The sequence below is a fragment of the Thunnus maccoyii genome, chromosome 17, assembly GCF_910596095.1.
Source record: "Thunnus maccoyii chromosome 17, fThuMac1.1, whole genome shotgun sequence".
Lineage (NCBI taxonomy): Eukaryota > Metazoa > Chordata > Actinopteri > Scombriformes > Scombridae > Thunnus > Thunnus maccoyii.
The window spans coordinates 7,472,650-7,497,011 of NC_056549.1; the positions used below are offsets into that span (position 1 = coordinate 7,472,650).

The 24,362-nt window shown below is 37.6% G+C and overlaps 1 protein-coding gene across 1 annotated transcript; it reads left to right on the plus strand.

Moving 5' to 3' along the window:
• Positions 1 to 890: 890 nt before the first annotated feature.
• On the plus strand, positions 891 to 23,658 carry LOC121882395 (adhesion G protein-coupled receptor F4-like). Its single transcript, XM_042390632.1, has 18 exons — positions 891 to 1,086; positions 3,357 to 3,417; positions 5,157 to 5,169; positions 5,900 to 6,052; positions 6,285 to 6,437; positions 8,502 to 8,560; positions 8,712 to 8,770; positions 10,548 to 10,672; positions 11,330 to 11,557; positions 15,698 to 15,940; positions 16,137 to 16,277; positions 16,487 to 16,674; positions 17,761 to 17,949; positions 19,306 to 20,598; positions 21,231 to 21,272; positions 21,533 to 21,562; positions 21,646 to 21,722; positions 23,004 to 23,658. The coding sequence occupies exons 2-17, from the start codon at positions 3,364 to 3,366 to the stop codon at positions 21,712 to 21,714; spliced, it is 3,039 nt and encodes a 1,012-aa protein (XP_042246566.1). The 5' UTR covers positions 891 to 1,086; positions 3,357 to 3,363; the 3' UTR covers positions 21,715 to 21,722; positions 23,004 to 23,658.
• The last annotated feature ends 704 nt before the right edge of the window (positions 23,659 to 24,362 follow it).

Below are 24,362 nucleotides of genomic sequence, written 5' to 3' on the forward strand. Positions count from 1 at the left end.
CTTCATGATCTCGATGGAGAAATGCCACGTGCCACAGTAGTCACCCCTGAAATGTGAAAAGGCAGAGGTCTGTTGATCCCTGTAACTTTTCATATTGGCCTCTTAAAAATATACGCCAGTACAGACCTTCTTACAGACACAGCTGTTTGTACCAGAGCTCAAAGTCTCCAAGGATCATTACGTCAGTTTTACTGCTATGCAAATATCAAACGTGTTAGTTTGCTAACCTTAAGTAAATAAGGGATTATATGAAAATTAGACAAGAGACAGATGTTTCAAATATGCATGCACTATCTACAGCCAACTTCACTGCCTTCAATATGTTTTTCTCTGCCTGACTGTGACCTGATGTGTGGCATGACTTAAGTTGAGACATATTTAAATGACCAGGGAAGTGACTGATTGTTTGTTTCTCTCTGGTTGGCTTTGTTCCCTAAGATAGGAAGTGTTTAATATTTTTTACTTAAAAAATACTTTAACATGCATTTCTTCAAAGGTGACAGTCTATAGCTTACACACTGTAGTTTAATCCTTTCACTGTTGCCTGTTTTCTGATCTTCATTTCATATTCTAGTTTTGTGCTCAGAGTCTAATTTCCTTCTCCTATTACTGTACTTTTGCTGCTGCGAAAAACCCACATTGATTAATACCTTTATCTATTTATCCCATTACCTACTTATCTTGTTAAATCTTACACAGATCTGTTTGTGTTGCTGAAGAAAGGCTACCTGTGTTATGATTACCTTCAGCATAAACTTATATGTAAATGCTCTGTACATATGCTGACATATCCGGCTGGCGTGGAAATATTCCATAAATGCAAATGGTCTTACATCACAAAGCCAGGACATCAGTCTCCCCCATAACACCTCCCCAGCTTCACCATCACCACCTTTAATACACACACTTGCACACGTCCTTTCCAGTCTGACCAAGTCTTTCTGACGGATGTGCTCACTTACTTTGACTCTAATTCTGATGCGCACCTCATAGATATGAAGTACAGTCGGATCCCTGTTTGGTAATTGCATCCAGGTTGATGGGGTAATCATCTGCTTTCTGTACAGTGCTGTGTGTGAAGCCAAGGTGAGAGCCTTTTATTAATGTATTTTTATTGTTTTTGAAAAAATAGGATCTAAGCAGGTACTTCATTTTACAAGCACTTAGCTTTACTGTAGACAGATTCATTCCTTATATTAAGGTTTTAGTGTAACACCTTAAAAAACATATGACTGACTTAATGTTAAATGTTGTAACAACCACTCCCTTACTTCCTCTACAAAGTCATATATCCTCTTAAGTCTAAACTGACTGAGTCTTGTTTAAATATGAGAATCCTGATTATTATTGTGTTAGAATCCTTAAACCTTTCATGTTAAAATGACATTGTTGTACCATTCAGTGCAACATTTTACATGATACTCCTGCGATCAAGAACAGTCCAGTCAGTATTTTGCTAACAGGAGCTATAGAACAGACAGCTAATACAACATTTAGGGTTATCATTAAGGTGGACTGCATGGAGATTTCTCAATTTACATGATTAAGTGACTTGACTGTGAAGAATCGAGTAAGTGAATGGGTGATTTACTCTTACTTTTATTGGGGAAAATTATTCTTAACCAAGAAATGCACCAGGTTGTACAGAGGGTATGAAAAGTGTTTTTTCTTCCTAGAAAATACAATAATGAATGGAAACAGATTTACTGTATCTAATCCCAAACATGAACAATTTGCTTCATAATTAAACACCAGCAATACATTGATTCTGAGCTCTAAAGTCTACTTTTGGAAGCTTGTGTGACAGTTTTATTCCCTATTATCACCTCTGCCAATCTCAACAGAAATTAACATTATAAGCTTAAGAAGTATTATTATTATTATTTATTTCATCTGAGTTATATAATATAATTATACCGGGTATGATTAAACAGTTCAATTCAATTTAATTTTATTTATATAACACCAAATCATAAAAAGTTATCTCAGGGCATCTCACATAGAGCAGGTCTAGACTGCACTCTTTAATTTACAGAGACCCAACAATTCCCCCATGAGCAAGCACTTGGCGAGAGCGGCAAGGAAAAACTCCCCTTTAACGGGAAGAAACCTCAAGCAGAACTGGGCTCTAGGTGGGCAGCCATCTACCATCAGTATAATAACCACAACAATAACAGTAACAACAATAACATTAATAGAGATATGACTAGAAATAATACCAGTAATGGCAGGAGAAGGTGTCAAGGCAGGACACTCATGGAACCACCCCACCATCCCCACACCGTCTCTGCAGCCATGGCCCACAACTCTGACTCTGGATTTTCCTGTGAGATGAGAAAGCACAAAAACTCTGGGGAAGAAGCCAAGTTGGTAGCATGCATTAATGGTACATGAATGCATACAGATGGAGAGGAGGAGGAGAAGAGAGGTGCTTATTGCCTCATGAGAAGTCCCCTGGCAGTTTAGGCCTATAGCAGTATAACTAGGAGCTGAACCAAGGCAAGCCTGGTCAGCCTTAACTGTAAGCTTTATCAAAAAAGAAAGTTTTAAGCCTACTCTTAAACGTAGAGAGGGTGTCTGCCCTCTGGACCGAATCTGGAAGATGGTTCCACAGGAGAGGGGCCTTGCATTAGTTTACCACCATTAAACCAACAAGCTAAAAGTCTATGGGTCTGGTAGAAGTCCCTAGAGGCTGCAATGCATACTACAACCCAATCATTAGTGTTGCTTTAAAGGTCCAGTGTGTAGAATTTAGTGGCATCTAGTGGTGAGGTTGCAGATTGCAACCAAGTGAAAACACCTCCCCTCCCCCTCTCCCACCAAGTGGAGAACCTATGGTGGCTGTGAAAATTTGCGAAAAATGTGAAAGGCCCTATCTAGAGCCAGTGTTTGGTTTGTCCTTTCTGGGCTACTGTAGAAACATGGCAGTGCAACATGGCAGCCTCAGTGGAAGAGGACCCACTCCCTAGGTAGACATAAAGGGCTCATACTAAGGTAACAAAATAACAATTATTCTTATTTTCAGGTGATTATACACTAATGAAAACATATTTATGAATATTACATTCCATTTCTGCCAAGTCCTTTCTGCTAGACTCCACTAAATTCTACACACTGCACCTTTAAATAAGCTCAAAAGTCCTTCATGAGTGTTGATTTAAGACCCGTGAAGCTGATATATCTTTGAGCAAATTTTAAACATTATGTAAACCCTTGATATGATTTGAGGTTCTCAAATGAGTGTAAGTACATTTACTTTATGTGCATTTGTGAGTGTGTGTATTTTGTATACATCAGTATTTTTGGTCTCTAAGTTGATGCTACTGTTGGTTAATCTGATATCTTTTTCCCACTAGAAATACAATGGATTCCAGGGTCTTGAAGTTTCTGATTGGAGCTCTGTACATCTACTGTCAGGTAATAATGCTTCTCAGTTTAATCAGTAAGATATTGCTGGTCAGGATTATAGCTATGATTTTAAAAGGATGTTGTATAAAGTTCCCCACTTAAACATTTTTTTAAATTGTTCCTTTACTTGGATGTTTGAGCTTCACTGTGCAGAATGATGCACAGTACTGTCATTGCAACTGAAATATCAGCTTGTCTAGTTAGGTGGCAACTAAATACCAGAGACACAGTATCCTTTTGCAGTCCAACTGCCTTTACGTTCCTAAAGTGTATGCATATGGGCTCCCCGAGCTCTGCAGCAAGAGCAGCCCATTGGACAGTTCACAGAATCATTCTATACTTTCAGCCTCCACCCAACACGACTGTCAACACAGGCACCTCGTGCGCAGTCATACTTCTCTGTCTGCAGACACCTGTTTCCTGCAAGATAATCAATAATCAATCCCTTGTTAACTATCTGCCGTCAAGAACACTGCGATCATCTGCTGCTGGTTTATTGGAGATTCCCAGTAACAACTGAAAGAAAATCAGGGATGCAGCCTTTGTCAGTAACACCCATAAACTGTGGAACACACCATCAATAAATATCAGGGAAGCCAGCTCACTAAATATTTTTAAAAGGAAGCTAAAAACTTATCTCTTCACTTTAGCCTTTAACTGGCTTTTGTCTCAGTCTGCTTCGCACTTATGCATTACTGCACAAAACCTTGTCTCTATTTATTCTTTCATAACAGACTAGACATTTGCCTACATAAACAAGATGTGTCATGTCTCATCTCAGACATGTGTGATGTGGAAACTTGAAGCCTCCAGTATAGGAGACATCTTGTGTCCAGCAGCCCAAACTTTTGAAATTAGCAAGATTTGCATATTAATAGATTCTGGATTTTTAAATGTTTTTCTGTTGTTGTTGTTTTTTTCTTTGTTTTTTTTTTTTGTTTTTTTGCATGTGTGTAAAAACTACATCAGACACACAAATTATTATTCCAAGCAGAATATCTCTTATAATACATGTGCCTGAAGGGGATCTTTAAACTTCCGTTTTGTTCTTTTATTTTAATGTTAATTTTTAATTTAATTTTTATAAATTATATCCTGATGCACGCAGTATTGAATGCTTTTGTCTCAGTCTGCTTCGCACTTATGCATTACTGCACAAAACCTTGTCTCTATTTATTCTTTCATAACAGACTAGACATTTGCCTACATAAACAAGATGTGTCATGTCTCATCTCAGACATGTGTGATGTGGAAACTTGAAGCCTCCAGTATAGGAGACATCTTGTGTCCAGCAGCCCAAACTTTTGAAATTAGCAAGATTTGCATATTAATAGATTCTGGATTTTTAAATGTTTTTCTGTTGTTGTTGTTTTTTTCTTTGTTTTTTTTTTTTGTTTTTTTGCATGTGTGTAAAAACTACATCAGACACACAAATTATTATTCCAAGCAGAATATCTCTTATAATACATGTGCCTGAAGGGGATCTTTAAACTTCCGTTTTGTTCTTTTATTTTTATGTTAATTTTTAATTTAATTTTTATAAATTATATCCTGATGCATGCAGTATTGAATGTTACATGTATGTAAATATTTTTATTAACTAACTTTTGTATGTATATTGCATATTTGTTTTGTTTTATTTAAAAGTGTTTTGGAATAAATGTTTTATATTGTAATTTGACACAAGATTGAATCACACCCATGACAGAAAGATTAATTCTGTTCTCTGCCTGTTCTTGCCATTGCAGGTCCATGCAGCAGGTGAGGCAGAAGATCATACATCACATAGAGCACTTCAGTAAAATTCCTCAGAAAACTTCCACAGATCCTCAGCTATGCCAGGATTACACTGGGAGACCTACCATCCACTGGAATTTAGATGGCAGACTCACGTTTAACCAAAAAATTAAGAAATAAAATAAAACTTTCCATTTTCAGAGTATACTATCCTATATGTCCACTATATGTATGTAACGTATACCCACTATCTATATCATATACCCACTATCATGTTCAGTCATGTCCTTCCATTTGACATCAGCTATTTTTAAATGCATTACAGTACATCTGTGTAGATGTATGTATTTTTACAAATATTTTTACCATATATATAGTCCTAATTACAATTACAATTACAATTCATATAATTCTAAAGCGATATACTGTAATGTAACATGTACTGTAGGCTTAATGTATAGTTACAGTGCAAAATGACATTTATGTCACATTTCTAAGAGATACAGTCAAAGGTGACTGATGGTTATTCTGTTCCTGTATAATGTATGTTATGTAGGCAAACAGACCCTCAGCATTGATAGTACAATAAGGGAAACAGGGAAAACCTTTTGTCCACCATGTTTTGATATCTCACATACTAAACTAGTATGTTTAATTTGTAGCATCTCTAATGACAAAATAAAAAGGTGCTCTTGTATGCAATCCCTTTTCAGCTTAAAAAAATAACATGTTAAAATATCTCCTGTTGTTGTAGACGATGCATACAATGGTGAGCTGATGGTGGAGAGTAATGTCACACTGGAAATCGAGACCATCCTGTCAGCTTTGAATTCAACTGACATCCAAGTGAACGATACCAACAGCGCTCCCCACGATGTGACCCTTTTAGACAGTGGAGTGATTTCAGGTATATTCCTGGAACCATTTCTTGTTTCTAGGTTTATCATTCCAAACAGTTCTTCTTTAATACAGTGAGGGGGAAAGGGATAGAGGTAGGGGAGATGCAACACAGCTCAGCATAGACCGCACAGTTGTAATATGAAACAAATTTATATTTCAGCTATAAGAAGACATTGAGGATGCTACATCTTAGAGTTTAGAAAAGCCAGAAATCTCAGCACCTGTGTTTCTCTCTCCAGAGTGCCTGATCGTTGGAAATCAATCCAATTGCAACTGCTCTGATGGATACATTTGGAGCAACGATGTGTGCTACACTGAAAAATGTTGCAGTGAATCTACATGCACACAAAACGTGTCGCACATCACACCACTCTGCATTGCCAAATTCCAAGGTAACGGTCCAGATGCATGATGAATTTTTGCCTTTGTACAATTTGTACCACTACTTTCTGGTGATGATTTCTGGTGATTTGTATGAGTGGAATAAGGATGGCTGTAACTTGATAGTTATACTACTGTGTTATTAGATTTTTGTATTTTTTATTCTTGTGTTGTGGACAATATCCCAGCAAACATTACGGTGTATGACCGCTGTCTGATCGTCCCCCCAACACATCCTGTAATGGTTCAAAAATAGTTCCAAAATGAAGGTTGAACCAACATCTGGGACATTACCTGGCTCTCACCTGGTTGTCCTCCCTGGGCTTTCCAACAAAGTCGAAATATGTTCTTGCCATTATCAACAGGCCTTTATAGCTATTCTGTAAAAGTGTATGTATACGATATGCATTCTATTGCTTCCTATATGTCTAAATTAACAATTTATTATGTTCTAAAATAGTTGACGGTCTGACCTAGGCAGCTGCAAGACGTTTTAATGACGTGGCACTTCCAAAATAATCCTGTTCATCAGTAAATGATATGTAAAACTGTCGTGGAAATTTAAAGTTGAAATCAAAGAGAGCAAGTTGTCTTCCAGAGTTTTATTGCAATGAACAGAGTTCACATTTTCAAATGCAGATCTGCCACTTTGCTATAGGCTGAAAGAGATATTGTATGAAATTCAATAATCGTATTTGTACATACAGGCGTGAGTCACAGAGCATCCCATATTAGTCATCCTAACAGGTGTCTTTTGATTAACGCATAATGTTCCTTCTATTCATTCATAGCCTTATCTATCTCTCTCCCTTCGGTGGTTTCCTTCTCTGCCTCTGTCTACTGAGAAGTAAAAGTTGAAGGCTGAATCCCACAGCTCGTTTTTGTTAACTTATTCAAACTTGTCAGGAACTGGCAGTGGAACATGTTCACACAAGAGGCAGAGAAGGCAGACTATTATATTGTGCACTTAGCTGTAAGACAGTATAACACACTCTTAAGACAATAAACAGAAGAGTATAAGGGTCCATTTCAAAAATATTTGTAGAAACACACTGTGTTGATACTGACATGCAACAACATTTTATTAGGATAAACAAAACTGAGAAAAATGCTTATAGATAATCTACTTATTTGAAACGGTAAACCTTTTAATTACTTGTGATTCACTTCTCTCCAGTTTCCACTTATGTGAGGAGCCCAGATGCTCTAAATCACCTCTCATCAACAGGAACGTTACAGAACATATTTGCTGACATGAGAGAAAACTCCTTCAACAAACTCACATAACAGCGTTATATCTGCATCGTTTCTGTCCTCTTGTGCTTGTTGCGTTTCAGACAACTGGTGGTTGCAAACGCTGCACATGTGCAACTCTCATCTCTCGTGGAGAGCTAGATGAATTCTCGCGAGGTGGGATGATGCTTCGCTCATGTCAAGCATCAATAAGACAGTTTTTCTTTAAATGTATTTTTGTTGGAAACCGGTGTCATGTAAATATCAAGAATGCAGAATGCAAAACTGTGTCCCAAAATTGTTTTTTTTTTTTTTTGGTGTAACAGAACAGAGGAATAAAACATCAATAAGACAAATTGATAAAGTTATGTGACTCAATAATAACTCCTTTGTTCAACTGATTTAAAAAGTTACCACATACAGTATGTAGCAGTAGACTACAGAGTAAATAAAATTTTTTAAAAAAGAATATGAAGTAGATTCCGCCTATACATTTATTCTTTGCGGAGAGGATGTCATTTTAGCACGTCCGCTCACAGCCAATTAAAGACACATTTAAACATTTTTGTATAAAAAAATGAAAGAACTAATCATGAATAAAGGTATTCCACGATGAAATCTTGAGAAGGTCTTTTTGAAGTCAGGTCCAAGCAGAAAATAGCAACCAACAGGAGACATTGACTCTTGTGTACGCATATTTGTATTCAAAAGTTGTGCACACTTCAGTTAAATGGTGATTTTACTTGATTCCCATGATGTCATGTCACCATCCAACCAATGTTTGCTGGGATACGATGTGATATCAGAACTGACAGTAACGATAATGTTTGCAATCAACACAGTTAAAATCAATGGATCAATTATGTCGAAATCCACCTGGGATTCATCCAAAACAACAAAGGTACATCTGCTTCTCATCTCAAATTTATACTGATATATTCCTGAAAATGTTTGATATTTAGTTTTTGTAATAACTCTATGTTTATATTCACATTTCTACTGTCATTACAAACATTCAAATGTAAATGATTTAATGTTCTTTCTTTTTAAAGCTTGAAACTGCCTTTAAAGAACTGAATGGCTTTGAGTCCCTGAATGTAACTCGTCAGAGGTATTGTACTTTGTAAACTTATTGATTTATTATTTTGAAGTGTCATTTATTTTTTTGCATATACAGAGACTTCATTAAAAAAGGAAATAAGAGAAGAGTCTAAAGGAAAAAATATAGGAAGAGCAGGAGTTCCTGGTGGTTTTTGAGATCAGTCAGAATCTTAGCTGTCACAGGATTTCCCCACACACACTGGTGTGTACTATGGGTTTAGCCGAATATAAATGTTATTTAGTAAAGCACAAATTGTGGGTCTTTTTTACAAATATTTGTTTCGTACAAATATTTTAAAAATTATTTATTTCGGGGAAAAAAACAAACATGTCAAACACCATCGCACAGGTCAGTTACATTGCTATCTCAGTCTCTCTCCTCTGATCTGGGGAGTCACATCCACCTGCTACATGACAAACATTTCCTAATATGGACATCACTCCTGGAATTTGGAGTGTTCGCCAGAGATAAAACTGAGCTACTGACACAAGCGAAGTGCTTACAAGGGACTCTCCATAACCTATTGTTCCACATCTCCTTTCCACAAGTTAGGTTGTAAAAAATAGGCAATAAATGAAAAGTGCAAAGTAAGAATCACCTTTGAAGTTCTTCTCTACACGTTACACACTGAACTGTCTCTGTGTTATGGATGTATTAATAAGTAGAGTTCTGTCTGCACATTGGTGATGCATTCAGTTTAGGTCAGTAGTCAGCACAGTCATTTGCTTTGTAAGGTGGTTTATTCATAAACACTTATTTTAACACTTTTATATCCTAAAATTAAAAGCGTAATAAAATAAAAACTGGATTTTTACGCCTATTTCCATTTTTATTCGAATACAAGTACAAATGTACTGCCTCAACAAATATAGATACAAATACAAATGCTGGCCTCTGCACATCCCTAGTGCGTACATGGCTAGCAAGTTATGGCTAACGTCTGTACAGTCTGTGCTTTACCTGCCAGTTTGGGACTTATGAACACAGACTAAAAAAAAAATCCATTGGTGAAATTCACGTCACTTAACTAAAACTTGGGTCACATCCTGTCTGAAAACACCTTAAACATGAGCATAGATCACTGTATGTGACGCCACCTTAAACTATTTGAACTGATGATATATTAGCATGTCAAGATCATGACATAACCACCTTAGATACTCAGTGATCCCTCCTCATGACTACATAAGTTTTGCAACCCTGTCTCTTAAAAATGACATTTATATATCTGTAAATGGTTTGGCTAAATACTTTTTTTTTTTCTGAACAAATGTAATTTTGGATTTTGTTCACTGGCTACATTCTTCCAGTTCAGGAAATGTGGTCAGGGTGGATGATGAGTGTACAAAGCATGGGGCCTTTGGGTTCCTACATGAAAATAACATTTTCTTCCAAATTTATGTCAAGGTCAATCACGCAGCACTGATGAAGCAGATTAGCTCAGTTTTTTAGTGTTAGACTCTAAACAAATAATACCTAAGAATGTTTTGCTGTTGCACATTAGTAGTAAATACACGTCATTCTTAGGAGACTCACTGGCCAATCAACACTCACCCAATCAACAACAGATAAATAAGGGACTGGTGAAACCAGTGCTTGCAAATGTTTTCACTATGATCAAAATAACACATTTATGAAATGTATGTCAATTCGAATATTGTATTTGAAGGCAGCAGTCTCATGTTGTAAGCATTTCAGTTGCATATCTCCTATTACTTTTATCACATACGGATACTTTCTGTTTTTAACCAATCATCTTTCATTGATCCTCTCCAAAATCTTAAAGGCCAAGAAACAGCATTGTTGGTTTTGAGGCAACTGTCGGCATCAAATTTGAGACTTCTACACTTCAAGGCATAGTGTCTCAGCTGGAAACCTCTCTTGAAGCTGTAGTTTTGGTCGAAACTGTAGGTCAGTAAAAATATATTACTGTTTTTTGGTGTTGATTTGGATCATGATGACCCTTGACTCTGTAATTATTTCTTAGCTGCTGTAGTGCATGCTCTCTATAGACTAATATCTGCTGCTTTCTGTTTTGCAACATGACTATTTTTTTGAATAGTGAAAGTTTGGTTGAATATCTGGTCTTTAAAAAAACACCACTGTCAACACAGGGACAAGTGCATCTGGTGCATAATCAAAAGCTAATTTCTAATGTCTCTCCATTTTTGTCTGAGCCATGCTTATTGCAAAAAGACCTGGGTTATTGTGAACCGCAGTGAACAGCATCTTCTTGCAACTCACTAGAACAATCATAAGTGGTAACAAGTAAGATGAACGAACAATCGACTGATGATCTTGGTTTTGTCTAAGCTTTATCAGTTGTGGAAATAATAATTCAAGGCCATGGCATTTATTCCCTTTGAAGCATGAATGTAACCAAAACGTTTCCTGATAATCTGCATATTAAATTAAGATAAACTGATAAAATGGAAAGAGCTGCTCTCTTGAACAGACAGATGAATCTAGGGACTAATGGACTTAATGACATCGCTACATATGACAAGCTGTACCTCCTACTCCTAGCCTACTGTGTCACTATGTATTAATATTACCTTTTCCACACAGGAATGGTCACCATAGAGGCCCCAGAAACAACAAAGTACTTGTCCAGCCCCACACTGAAATGCACTTTAGAGGAGGAGACGGACAGAGCTGGCTGGAACATGAGCACGAAGCACGAGCGCTTTGAGCTCAACAATGGCACTGTGGTGAAACTGAATGAAAGATGTGCCACACAGGAATACAAGTCTTGTGTGTCAGTTACACTCCAGGGGGTGACAAGCTTGTGGACAGGCAAGTACAGTGGTTTCACATTTACAAATCTTGCTTAAATTGAAGTCTAACTGAAATCAGTAGAGATGAAAGCAGCACATCCACGTACTTTTCCCTTGTGTCATGCCCCACCCCTTTTTTGGGTGAAAGCAGTCCCTCTAATTTGACTGGTGGTAAAAGCAAATTTCAAGGTCTTTGCCAGTTTAATAGCATAAAATAAGAAACCGCATCGCTTTTTAGGTATTAGGATCCCAAATCCTATAGCCAGTCAAGCAAACAGTTCTGTCATTGCCGACCAACAATCTGTGTCGTTATATAGAAAAAATTAAATAAACAGGGGTTGATGAGTGTCATCACTAACAGCTGAGCTAAAGTAACTAGCAGATCTGAATAGCGTGTAAACAACTGTGGGATTTGCAAGAAAGTCACTAAAAGAAGGAGAAAGCTATGACTGCTTGAGCAGAACAAATGTAACTTTAAATGTATAGCTGCTGTAAAGAAGAATATAGCTAAATTAATGGGGTTCAGAGCAGCAAAAACGCTATCAGTAAGGGACTGTTTATTTATCAGAGGGAGGGGGGTGGCTGAGGTGTGACTTTGTTTTTGTTTTTTTCTCCCCGGAGCTACAAATATTTTTCCTTGAGCCTCCCTGAGTGACTGGGGGAAATGTATGACCCTACCTCCACCATAAATAACCATATTTTATCATATTCACACCAAAGGTAGGTAGAATTGGAGAAAATAAAAAGCAAAGGCTGACCCTTTCCAACCATTACATTTAATAGTGAACCGTGACTCTTAAACCTTGGCCCTCTGACCCCCTTTCCCTTGTCAGGAAAACAGGAAAACTACCATCCCGACTTACTGTGTCTCTCTTATAGTACTGCAAAAGTTACCTATGACAATTCCAGCTCTGAAACAAAAATAAGACACTAACTTAGTCCAGCCAATGTAACGAGCAAGCAACATGGAGGGAATGAAAGTTATCACCAAAACAAAAAACAGCTAATTTCTTATGACAGCCACCCCTCCTACCACACAAAACCAACAACATTTAATAAGCCTACATATCACACACACACACACACACACCCACAAATACACACACAGCCAACATTAGCAGCATGTGCATATTTTTCATATTTTTCAAAATTAACTAACATACAACAGTGGCAGCAGTAGCCATAATAGTATCAGCTGGCACGGCTGCCGTTATTAGATTTTAAAAACGTACCCTTTGATGATCGCATTAACCCTCCTGTTATGTTCATTTGTCAGGAACAGCAATGGTGTTCCCGGGTCAATTTGACCCAGTGCATGTTTAATTATCCAAAAGATGTCCGAAACCAAAAAAATCCTAACAAGCAGTGTGAATATTTCATTACTAACTCCATTACTAACCATTCTATCAATATTTAGTGCAATGGCGTTCCTTACCTCTAACAGGTAATGGTTCAATTAGGATAATTCACTTGTTTTTCATTAAAAAAAATGCATGTTCAAACTTTTTTTTAAATGTTTCACCACTTTATTGCTTTTGAAAGACCAACATATGAAACACAATAGTTTTACATAACATTGAAACATAACATTTAAATTTTGTTTTACATACATGCACTGTTTGTGACCCAGAAATGGACAAAATCGCAATACAACAATACAACAGACAAGCAATCGCAATATGAACGTGTGTGTGTGTGTGTGTGTGTGTGTACATCTACACAGCACACAAGTGACATGTCACCACACTGTGCTTTGTGCAAATAAATTTAACACATTTCACACAGGTCATGCTTGTCTTGTTATCGTCAGATGGCCTGCAGACCTGGTACCTCTTCCTCTTTCTTTTCCCCTCAGCAGCAACCTAGAAACAAGAGGACCATGATTACTTTTCTATGGTGTCTTTTTGCTGATCCCAAGACACACACAACACACTCTCATATACTTATACACACACATGCACACGCACCACACACCACACACACACACACACACACACACACACACACACACACACACACACACACACTTACTTACCTCACGCACTGGTGTAGTACTTGGTGCAGTCCTCTCCTGGATGTCCCTCACCGTGGCTGCAGCGGCTGGGGTCCCGGGGACTGGGACTGGATTGGACCAGGGACTGTCATCCTTTTGCTTCTGCTGCTCATTTTGTAAAGGTTTGCCTGACAGAGTGTAATGTTGGTAGGACTCCCATGCAGAGAATCTTTTATATGTTTTGCCCCTCCCCTGTTGAGTGTCCACTGAATGTGGGTGGAGTTTTCCCGCGAGAACATAAATGGTTCTCGTCAAATATCATAACACCTGCACCTGTGTGTGTGTGTGTGTGTGTGTGTGTGTGTGTGTGCTCTGTGTGTGTGTGTGTGTGTGTGTGTGTGTGTGTGTGTGTGTGTGTGTGTGCGTGTGCTCTGTGTGTGCACTGAGTGTGTGTGTGTGCTCTGTGTGTGTGTGTGTGTGTGTGTGTGTGTGAGAGAGTGATTGGGATGAAATATGTCTCACAGTTGCAAAGAAAAAAATAGTCTGACATTTCTGACACCCTTTTACCTCCAGTTTGACTGCTGGGTCAAATTGACCCGAACAGTATCTATATGATATAAACATGCAGGGGGTGGTTGCAAATATGTGAGATGAACCATTTTCATATTATATGTTGATTACACTAATTAAGGCAAGCAGAAGAAGTTTCATACTGAAAAAATACTTTCAACTATTTTTCCTAGATCTTCAAACTTTAAAACAGGTCAATTTGACCCGGAACATAACAGGAGGGTTAACGTAAGTTACTTGAAAACGAAATTCTGGAGTTGAAAAAGACTTGGTTTTCTGCATCAAATTAGCTCTGGTGAAGGTCTTCCTTCGCAGATCAACTCCAACTTTTCATTAAAAGTTAATCTTGAAAAAGGTATGAATAATCCTCACTAGCCACGGATACTCCCGGCTTGTTTATCTGTTTTTGCCCGCTAGTTTGTGATCTCCATTTCAGTGTGCCGGTGCACTGCTCAACAAGTAACGGCGAAGGCCAGGAAAACTGTTTAAACTATGTGTTTAAATGGAGTGTAATCTGCCTGTAATCTGTGTAATCTGTCAACTAGCGGTGGCAACCACGTAATTGTCATCTGACAAAACAAACAACAATGTTGGCCTACAGGACAAAAGCCACAGTAGCTTTCTTAGCTGACAAATAACTGCTAGCATCGACAGTAATGTTCACAATATGATTTTATGTAAACCTATCTCATTAATCTTCTTTGACTTGTTTGTGTTTGTACGGAACATGTAGTCATGGTGGTGTTAACCTCGCTGAAATTTTGGAGGCTGATCTGGCATATCTGATGGCTACGATAACTGTCAAATGGTGTGAAGACGCCGCCTACTCGGTGCAGCACAGGTGTCCCGGCATTGTAATGGTGCGGACCCATTCACAGCGCAAAATGGGCCGAACTCATCATAAAATAGTGACAACAAAGCCCACCTATTTAGAGGGAAGATATGGTTATGATTGGTCAATTTTACTGGCATTTGAATTACTTGGCCCTCTGTAAAATTATAGCTTGACCACCAATCACAGAGCTGAAAGCAGCATTGTCCTCCCTGCAACTATGGACATGCAAAATTCTGATAGGCTGACAAAAAATTTAAATTGGGATTTCCTTGTTTTTTCATTATTTTCTATGTACTGCTCTTTCAGTGTACTATCAACATTCACCACTATGACTTCTAACATTATAGCTGTTGACTTTAGTATCCTTAACTAACCTGTGATGAAGTGTTTGCCACAGACATAAATTATCCCAGAGTTTACCATTTTCATAATCTCTGCAGATGGCCTGAAGCCACAGATCTCTTCTTTACTGTTTTTCACTCTTTGGGGAAGTAAACTGGGTTTTTTTATCGTTTGATGTGCAAAATGTGACGCAGCAGTTTTTAGGTATGTGACTTCTAGTTTTTCCAATTTGGCACCCTTGCAGCACTTGTTTTCACCCAAAAGGGGACGTGGTAATTCTGTTGACAGGGAAGTGACTTATATCTGCTTTCAGAAATTTAAGTTTTAATATTATTATTCATTTTTCTGTTTTGATAACAAATTTGTGTTCAGTATGGCCCAATTTCATCCAGTGTGAATTATCTACATGTTCCCTGCAGGTATATATGAGTGTGGATTCACTAATGGGTCAGTCAGGCATACAGCCAAGACACAGCTGAGAGTGTCACTCCTGCCTGATGAGATCGACCTGAAGATCAATCCTCTTACTGTGGACTGTTCGGATATGGAGGACAGTGAGAATGTTAACGTGAATGTCACTGCCACCATCTTAAACAGCACAGAGAGCTTTGATGTTTGGTGGAGCTACAGGGGTGAAGAGAAAAATAATCTAGTGAATACATGTAAGACAAAACTTCACTATCTCCCAAATCTATCGATCCTCCCTCCTTCCTTCTTTCTGTCAGCTGTAGTACAAAACAGCCCTACTTAAACTGAAACATAAACACAAATTGAAATTCACAATATTCCTGCAAAATGTATGTAAAATCCACAACCAACAAAAATAACACTGAAACTAATATCTATCTTTCTCTACAGCTGATGGGGATTACCTGGTCTACTCTTTCACAGCTAATATCAGTTGCCAGAAATCCAACGCCTCACAATACGTGAATGTCACTTTTAAAAACACAGTTAATCAAGAAAAAAGTGCACGCGTGGATATTCCAGTAATCTACAGTACGTGATTCTGTGAAGAATTGTAAATTCCAAATTTAGTGATATAGCTTTTAATCGTTTTAACATGCTTGAATTTCAACTTAGTCTATGTTTTGACATGATGATTTCCCAGAGTCTCATTAATTCAAAATTTTACTTTGTTTATATTTACATTTATTTGGATTTGCTTCTCTTACATCAACTAATGATTCCCTACATTGTTCTCCAAGAGGGTGAAACATTTTGTGAAAAGGATGAGTTTTGGCCAAACACTCCATCTGGAGACACAGTGATTAACCGAACGTGTGAAAAGGGCAGGTTTGGCTATAAGTCACGCACTTGTAATGGCAATACCTGGCAGGACGTGTTCTTCCACTGCGTTGATCAAGAGTTGAAAACAGTTACAAAATCAGCAGACGTGAGTATAGCATCAAAGCTCATAGCACTGTGTGACTTTAGGATTATAAGGTTCAATTTTTTTTTTTTTTTTTAAATCAAAAATTAGTTATTCACATGGCAATATTCTAAAATTATTAACATTTTGTGTAAGTGTATTTTACTTCAATGCATTAATTACCTTGATTAGAAAAAAGAAAATGTCAGGTAAAGTTCTGTCCCCTGTGTCATTCTCTAACTTGGTTCTACAAGGTTTTACCTGCAATGTATGCAAGAGGACCAATCAAGTTCTGCCTCTTTACTGCGTTACCTCACTGCTCTGTGACTAGGGTTAAGTTAGCTGAAAAGAACATTAAAACAATGCTTGATCTTAAGTCTTGAAACCTCAAAATGAATGGTTTTATCAAAAACACTATGAATTACACTAATGCAAATGCCAACTGAATTGTGAGCCATTTTTTAAAATCTTTTAGGCTAAATCTTTTTTCCCATAAGCTACCATAATAAAAAAGCTATCTTGCTAATGTTAATCACACAGCTCATCCTGTTTGTTTGAAAGATTTAATGTTATTATCAGTTACTGTGACTACTTCAGAGATTATCGCAATGAGATACAACAAAGGAATGTGAGATAAATTCAGGCCTCTAGCTGCTAATTGCTGAACATTTTAGTGATCAGATGCTAACTCTACTATGCAGCTACTGAATTGAGTTTGTGTCTACTCTGTTTCACCCAGCTGGCCAACAGATGGTGCATATACAGTGCCCCACTGTCTACAAAGCTTAATTCAGAGTCAGCAAGTTTCATAAATTATTTTTTTTTTACATTTGAAACGAGCAAATAAATTAGTTATTACTTTTTAAGCTTTGTGATGTCAACTAATGGGGGGTAAAAGGGGGGCAGGAGACAGTGCCATAAAACTAATAAAACAAAAGTGATTGGGTGAGGTAGCAATCAAGAGCTGACACAAAAGAGGCTGTTCAGATTGCAGATGGAACCTTACAAGTCCAAGATCACTACTGTTAAGACACTATCAACATTTTGTGTCTGGATGTAATTTGTGTGCTTTTGTTCACTGATTTTTGTTTTTTTGTTTCACCTTTCTAGAACTTTAAGAAGGGACTAGGGGCTTCTCAGGAGGCGGCCATGGATATATTTGGAGGACTTAAGAACAGCTCTACAACTAATTCAACTGATTCAAGTAGCATTATGGCCGACCTTAGCGCCTCCATCAACATTTTAAGTGTTATGTCCAGTGCATCAGTAAATTTTGCCTTAGAAGACAGTGTCATACCTGTAAGCCCTTGTCAATTACTATTACATTTACTGTAATACATGTGCAGTTATGAACTTGAAGTTTCATTCTTGACCTTGGACACAGCAGTATAAAAAAAAAAAAGATTAACACAAGGTCTGCCTTCCTTGTTGTTTCCAAATCTTTTAACCACATCTCATGGCTGTCCTCTGCTGACGGAGTTCATACCTGCCGACATTTAGGTTTAAAAAGACAGGATTTTTTTTTCCGGGGGGGACGGGGAGGAGGGTGTTAATGGATGAAGTGAAAGAGTTGACGACAACTCCGCTCATTAGTGTAAGTGCAACAAGACTGTCGCAAACCACCTGTTCAACAAGCATAAACATGTAGAAAAGCATATGGGACACTGCGGGCAAAGCAGGTGGAAATATGCTTTTCTACATGTTTATGCTTGTTGAACAGGTGGTTTGATGAAGTTGGTACTAGTGTGCTGGTTAAGGTACCACGACACATATCCCACACAGAAACTGAGAAATATCCCTTTGATTTGTATCACTATGAAATCAAGAGATTAATGGGAGAAATTACCAAACGGGGGCACAGCAGGAGAAAGAGTTAAAAATAGGGAGACTCCTGGGAAAATTGGGAGTGCTGGCAGGTTGGGAGTTGCTCAGTTGTCATGGAGATGGTTTAGTTGTCACCACAACAGAATAGAAAGTGAACAGAACAATACATGCCCAGAGAGGAAAACTGGAGTGCAGTATGCTCGATCTCCTTTGTTATCATGTGACAGAAATTTCATACTTAGGTCATATGACAACTAAACCATCTCAATGACAACTGAGCAACACCATCCACTTTGGAAGGCTCGGCGATTTGGTTGAAAACTTTGGAAAGAAGTCAGACCTTATTTTTGTTTAAATGTGTAGTTTGTGTAGCTCTATACCCTCTAAAATTGTACATCATTGACACATTACACATTTAAAGTATGAATTAATCTTATATGAGCTAAGAAAATCAGTGGCCCAATTGTGGCTGTTTGTCAGACCATGTGTCTGTTTTCTTTCACCAAAGTAACAAATTCACTCTGGCCCATATATGGCTGCAAAATTTGTCTACTGGTAAGTTTTAGGTGAATGGACTTGTGGATGTGCTGCTGAGAATCTGCTCCAGTTAGTACCTCTTGAACTAGCTTCAGATCCATTTAGCTAGATTATCCTGAAATTTATCGACTGGAGGTGATTCTCAGTGAGTCCAGCATGAGTCTGGAAACTGCAGGTGTTGGACAACTTGGCTACCTTGCCTGGGTTGTTGAAAAATTCAATTGAATATTGTCCTGTACCAATAAAATATACCATAACACTGATTTTCTCTTTTTTTCCATTCTTCTATTTCAGGATTTTGTCAACGCAGCAAGCAACATGTTGAACAGGACCTGGGATGTGTACAACAAATCTGTTATTCAGAACTTGTCATCAGATTACCTTCTGTCTGTGGAAGAGATGGTGAAGAATATCAAGATTAACATGACCAATGAATTCAACAGTCCAAATCTAGATCTTAAATTCTGCTCAGATAGCAGCTGTAGTGTGTTTGACATTGATGTGAATCTGGACAAGACCCTCGGAATGATAAGAACTGTTGCTGTGAAAAATCTAACAGATAAATTGAACAACAACTTCCTGGAAAAAAATACTACCAGCCTCTTATTATCGGTCACACTGGAAGACAACAATGATTCACCTTTAGAAATTAGAATGAACTTCCCTAGCGAAGAGGGAACTAAACCTTTGTGCGTCTTCTGGAACACCACAGTGAGGGGGTGGTCGGATGAAGGATGCTCTACCAACATTAGTGACGGAAACCACACACTCTGCGTGTGCAACCACTTGACTGCATTCTCTGTCCTCATGTCCAAGAGTGATACATCTGATGAAATCCTAGATATGATTTCAGTTGTGGGCCTGTGTGTGTCCATCTGCTCCTTGCTGATCTTCCTCATCATTGAGGCTCTGGTTTGGTCAGCTGTGGTCAAGACAAACCTTTCACATTTCCGTCACACAGCCATGGTTAACATTGCTTTGTTCCTCTTGCTCGGTGACAGTAGTTTCTTGGCTTCTTCCTATCCTGAGATTCTCAGTGACACCTGTTGTTTAGTTTTGACCATATGCAAACACCTCTTTTTCTTAGCCATGTTCTTCTGGATGCTGTGCTTGAGTGGCATACTTGTCCATCAGCTTATCTTTGTCTTCAGCCCAGTGAGGAAAAGAGCCTTCATGTTCTTCTCCAGCATTGTGGGCTACGTTTGCCCAATCCTAATAGTGGGATCCAGCTATGTGTACTACAAATACACCAACCAGCCCTACCATGATAAGAAAAAATGTTGGCTAAATTATAAAAAACCCTTGGAGGGATCCTTGCATGCTTTCGTCCTTCCTGTGGGAACTGTAACTTTGACAAATCTCTTCTCCATGGTGGTCGTCATTCTTACTCTGTTGAAGTCCTCAGTACCTGATAGCACCAAGACAGATGACAAGGCGACAGCCAAAAGTATCCTTAAAGTGGTGGTCTCTCTGACCCCTCTCTTTGGAGTAACATGGGCCATTGGCTTCATTGGGTTCATGTTGGATGGAAATGATCCCATTTCAAAAGTTGTTGATTACAGTTTCACCATCCTCAATTCCTTCCAGGTAATTTGAAAGCAACCCACACACCAAACAGAATGTCGATATTAGGGATGCACCAATCCAACTTTTTTGCCAATACTAATTCTGATTCCAGCAACTCCCAGTTCCCCATCTGATACCAGTGCTTACTTTTTCCCAAATTTAAAATCTGTAAACCTCACTGCCTAGATTTCATTGGAATCATTTTTATGTAAGATAACATGAGGCAGCCTGTCGTGACTTAATGAATGTAATTAATAGTGGACACACTTTATGAAAATTGAATTTCATGAAATTGACAAAGAAACTGTATTTAATGTGAATTGGTCATTTCATGGTAGGGCTTATTAAGGTAAGTATTGGCTCAATACCAATCTGATCGGTGCATCCCTGGTTGATATTGTACTGTACATGTCATCATGGTTTAACCTCCACACCCTTCCTGTAGTTTTCACTGACTTGTATCAAATTACTTCCTGCATTGGTACAAAATGTTGTCATTGATCACAAATTGCTAATGCAGAATGAGAGTTGAATATGAAAGGAATTGAGAGGAGTAATGGTATAAAATGTGCTATATATTTTTGGTTTTTTTTCAAACAAAAGTATCTGCATAAAAACAGAGTTTGAAACCAATTACACTTGCTGTTTTGCAGGGCCTTTTCATTTTGCTAATGGGCTGTTTAACAGAGGAGAAGGTAGGTTTGTCATTTTATCAATGAGCAGATGTTCAGTTTCACACCGTGGTGGCCAATGCGATATTTTAATCTTGATTTACAATAAGCAGAACCAAACACTGCATCGATGACTTAGTGGTGAAATTCTTATCTGTGCAATGGGAGGCATGTGATGCCAGGTGGGCCATCAAAAAAGGCACATTTTGTGCACTAGGGCACAAAAATGTTACTCAGTAATTATGTTGTAATATTTGAACGTAACATATTTGTATTATTAACAGGTTCGAGAGGAACTGATAAAGTTTGTAACGGTAAGTTTACAAAATACATCTATCTATAATTAAACAATAAAATGAAGAAAACATTTCATAACTCTGTTTGCTTCTACCCTCAGGCAAAATCAAAAGGACAAAGTGGAAGCATGACGAAGTTGAATTCAACCACCTACACAAAAGACAAATGAAGACAGAGGTCAGTCTTATATTATTTGATTAATAGTCTCCCCTTTACTTGTGTCCATGCATTTGCTGTATCTTCTATTATACAACATTTAAAGCATCACATTAAAGAAAATAAGTAGAGCAAGACTCAAAGTAAGAGTCTTAAAAAGATGACTGCTTCTAATCTGTAACAAGACAAGACAACTGGGTGTCATTTTATTTGTCAGTTTTATATTTTCATCAGAATGCAAGAAAGAATATCTCATATCTACATCTGTTTGTTATGCTATTTTACTTAAAGATCACACTGGAAACCCTGTTTATGTTTAAACAAGAGTCTGCAGTCATGCTAGCTGTGTAGTCATGCTGCACAGCTGTGTTTGGCTGAATGCTAATGTCAGCATGCCAACATGCTGTTGTTAAGCACGTGAAATGTTAAACATGTTCACCATCTATTAGGGTAACATTCCCAAATAAGCATTAAACACCAAGTACAACTGAAGCTGATGGCAAGTATTTCGTCATAAACCAAAGTATTGGAAAAATCGAAACTTTGACCTGATGTTAGCACTATATGAAAAGTCAAAGGGTCACCAAAATTTAAATTCTGACATGCTGATGAATCTAGATGCAAAGTTAAGCCAATGTTACCAATGTTATTACAATTAATCATTTGGGTAAATGTCCTTACTGCATTTCATGGCAATCAATCCAATAATAGACATCTCATTCAAAACCACAACCACTCAACCTCATGGTGGCACTAGAGAAAAAGGCAGGAGATCTCTAAAGTTATTAGGAACCATCATGAATGTCTGTACTAGATTAAGTGCCAATCCATCCAGTAGATTTTCATATTTGAAAACCGTCACCTGATAATGACAATAGATGGCAGGTCAGTGGATCACCAAAGTCATTCATATTCATCCTCTGGGGACCACAAACATCTGTACCAAATTTTACCGCAATCCATTCAATAGTTGTTGAGATATCTCAGTCTGGATTAGTTTGGACTGACCAATTGCTAGCCCTAGATCCATGCTAAAGTGGCTAAAAATATATTGTTATATGTCATTATATATCCACCATGTTAAACTTTAAAAATCTATGAATCTTTTTAAATAATTTCATGTTGAATGAATCAGGACACATACAGATTTTGAAAGATTAGAAGTGGCAACATTTCTCATGATTCAAATGTTCCCTTATTTTGTGTCAGAAATGCAAAGTTTGTACACTTCCAACTGTAAAATAGTGAGCTAAAACTTTGTTGGTGTGTGAATCCAGTCTGTCTGTCATCTCTCCATTTCAGACTGTGAAGATGGACCAAGAAGAAGGAAACAGCAACTCACACATGTACTATGCAGCTCCATTTACAGCCACATCTTTGTGTTTGCTTTGTATTAGACTATAGTTCCTGGGCTGTTTAGTGAAGCTTATAAAACACAACAGATGTTTTGATAATATTTCGTGATTTGATTGAAAACCATTATTGTTAATAGTAGTATTGGCACTAATTGTGATCTCCATCAGCTGAGGCTGGAAACAAATTTCACATTAAATGCAATCCTGCTCTGAGGAATAATGTGTAATTCAAGGTTATGTATACATTTGCATACCATTATTTTCTCAAGAGGAGAGCAGATGCAGATTTTTTTTCAAGTGCTACAGAAGTCAAAGTCAGTACTGAACTGTCACTGTATATCTTTGAGGAGAGGCTTTAATGCATACCAACTCAAACCACTTAATTAGATTCTGGATGGACAGATTGTATTTGCTGACTGTATATAGAACAAAATAGATATTCTAAGATCTCTTGCTGGGTTTGATCCTTTTATTTAACTGGAAAATTTGTAGATTTACACTGTTTGGCATAAACGATAACCTGTACTATAATATGTGTGTATAACTACCATATGTATCTCAAAATATATAATGAAATAAAAACAAGCAATATTGATTCCTAAGAAGAGACAGACTTGCCTGAATTCATAGTCATATTGAATGTTTTTATCTTATGAAATAAGAGTTGTGTTGAATTTATATTTGAATATGTTTCTGAAGGTTTAATCTAATCGCATAAGTGTTAACTTTAATCATATATGGATAAGAACATTAGATAGGAAGGCACTTTGAATGCTTGAAGTTATAGAAGTAATGAAATAAATATGTTGAATGTATATTTGTTTCTGAATGTTGTGTTAACCTCCAAATTACTTCTTTAACTCTGTTACTCACTCTATTACAGCAGCACCGTTATTAATCAGAAAATATCATGAATTACTTGAACATTATGAAAAGAATGTGTTTACAACTTTGTTGTGAAAGAGTAGGCCACAGTGACTTGAAGTGTGATTTTTGTGTCTAAAAACTCAGAATTACACTTCCCAAAAATTCCTTTATTTCAGAAGATTCAGGTTGCAGACACCAGCTGCACCTAAAGTCCCCTGAGAACAAAGAAATTGAATATTTATCCACAATTCAGCGTGAAAACCTTGAAACACACTCCTTTTTTCTTTTCTTTTTTTAACAAATTCTAAAAAGGAAAGCTAAACCGAACTTAGTTGAGCTGGCCTCCAAAACTCTCTGTCACACCCTGCCTGGACTTGGTGTGTTTTTTGGTCTTTTTATGTTCTTGTGTTCTGTGAGGTCTCCTGGTTTGCATTTCTGT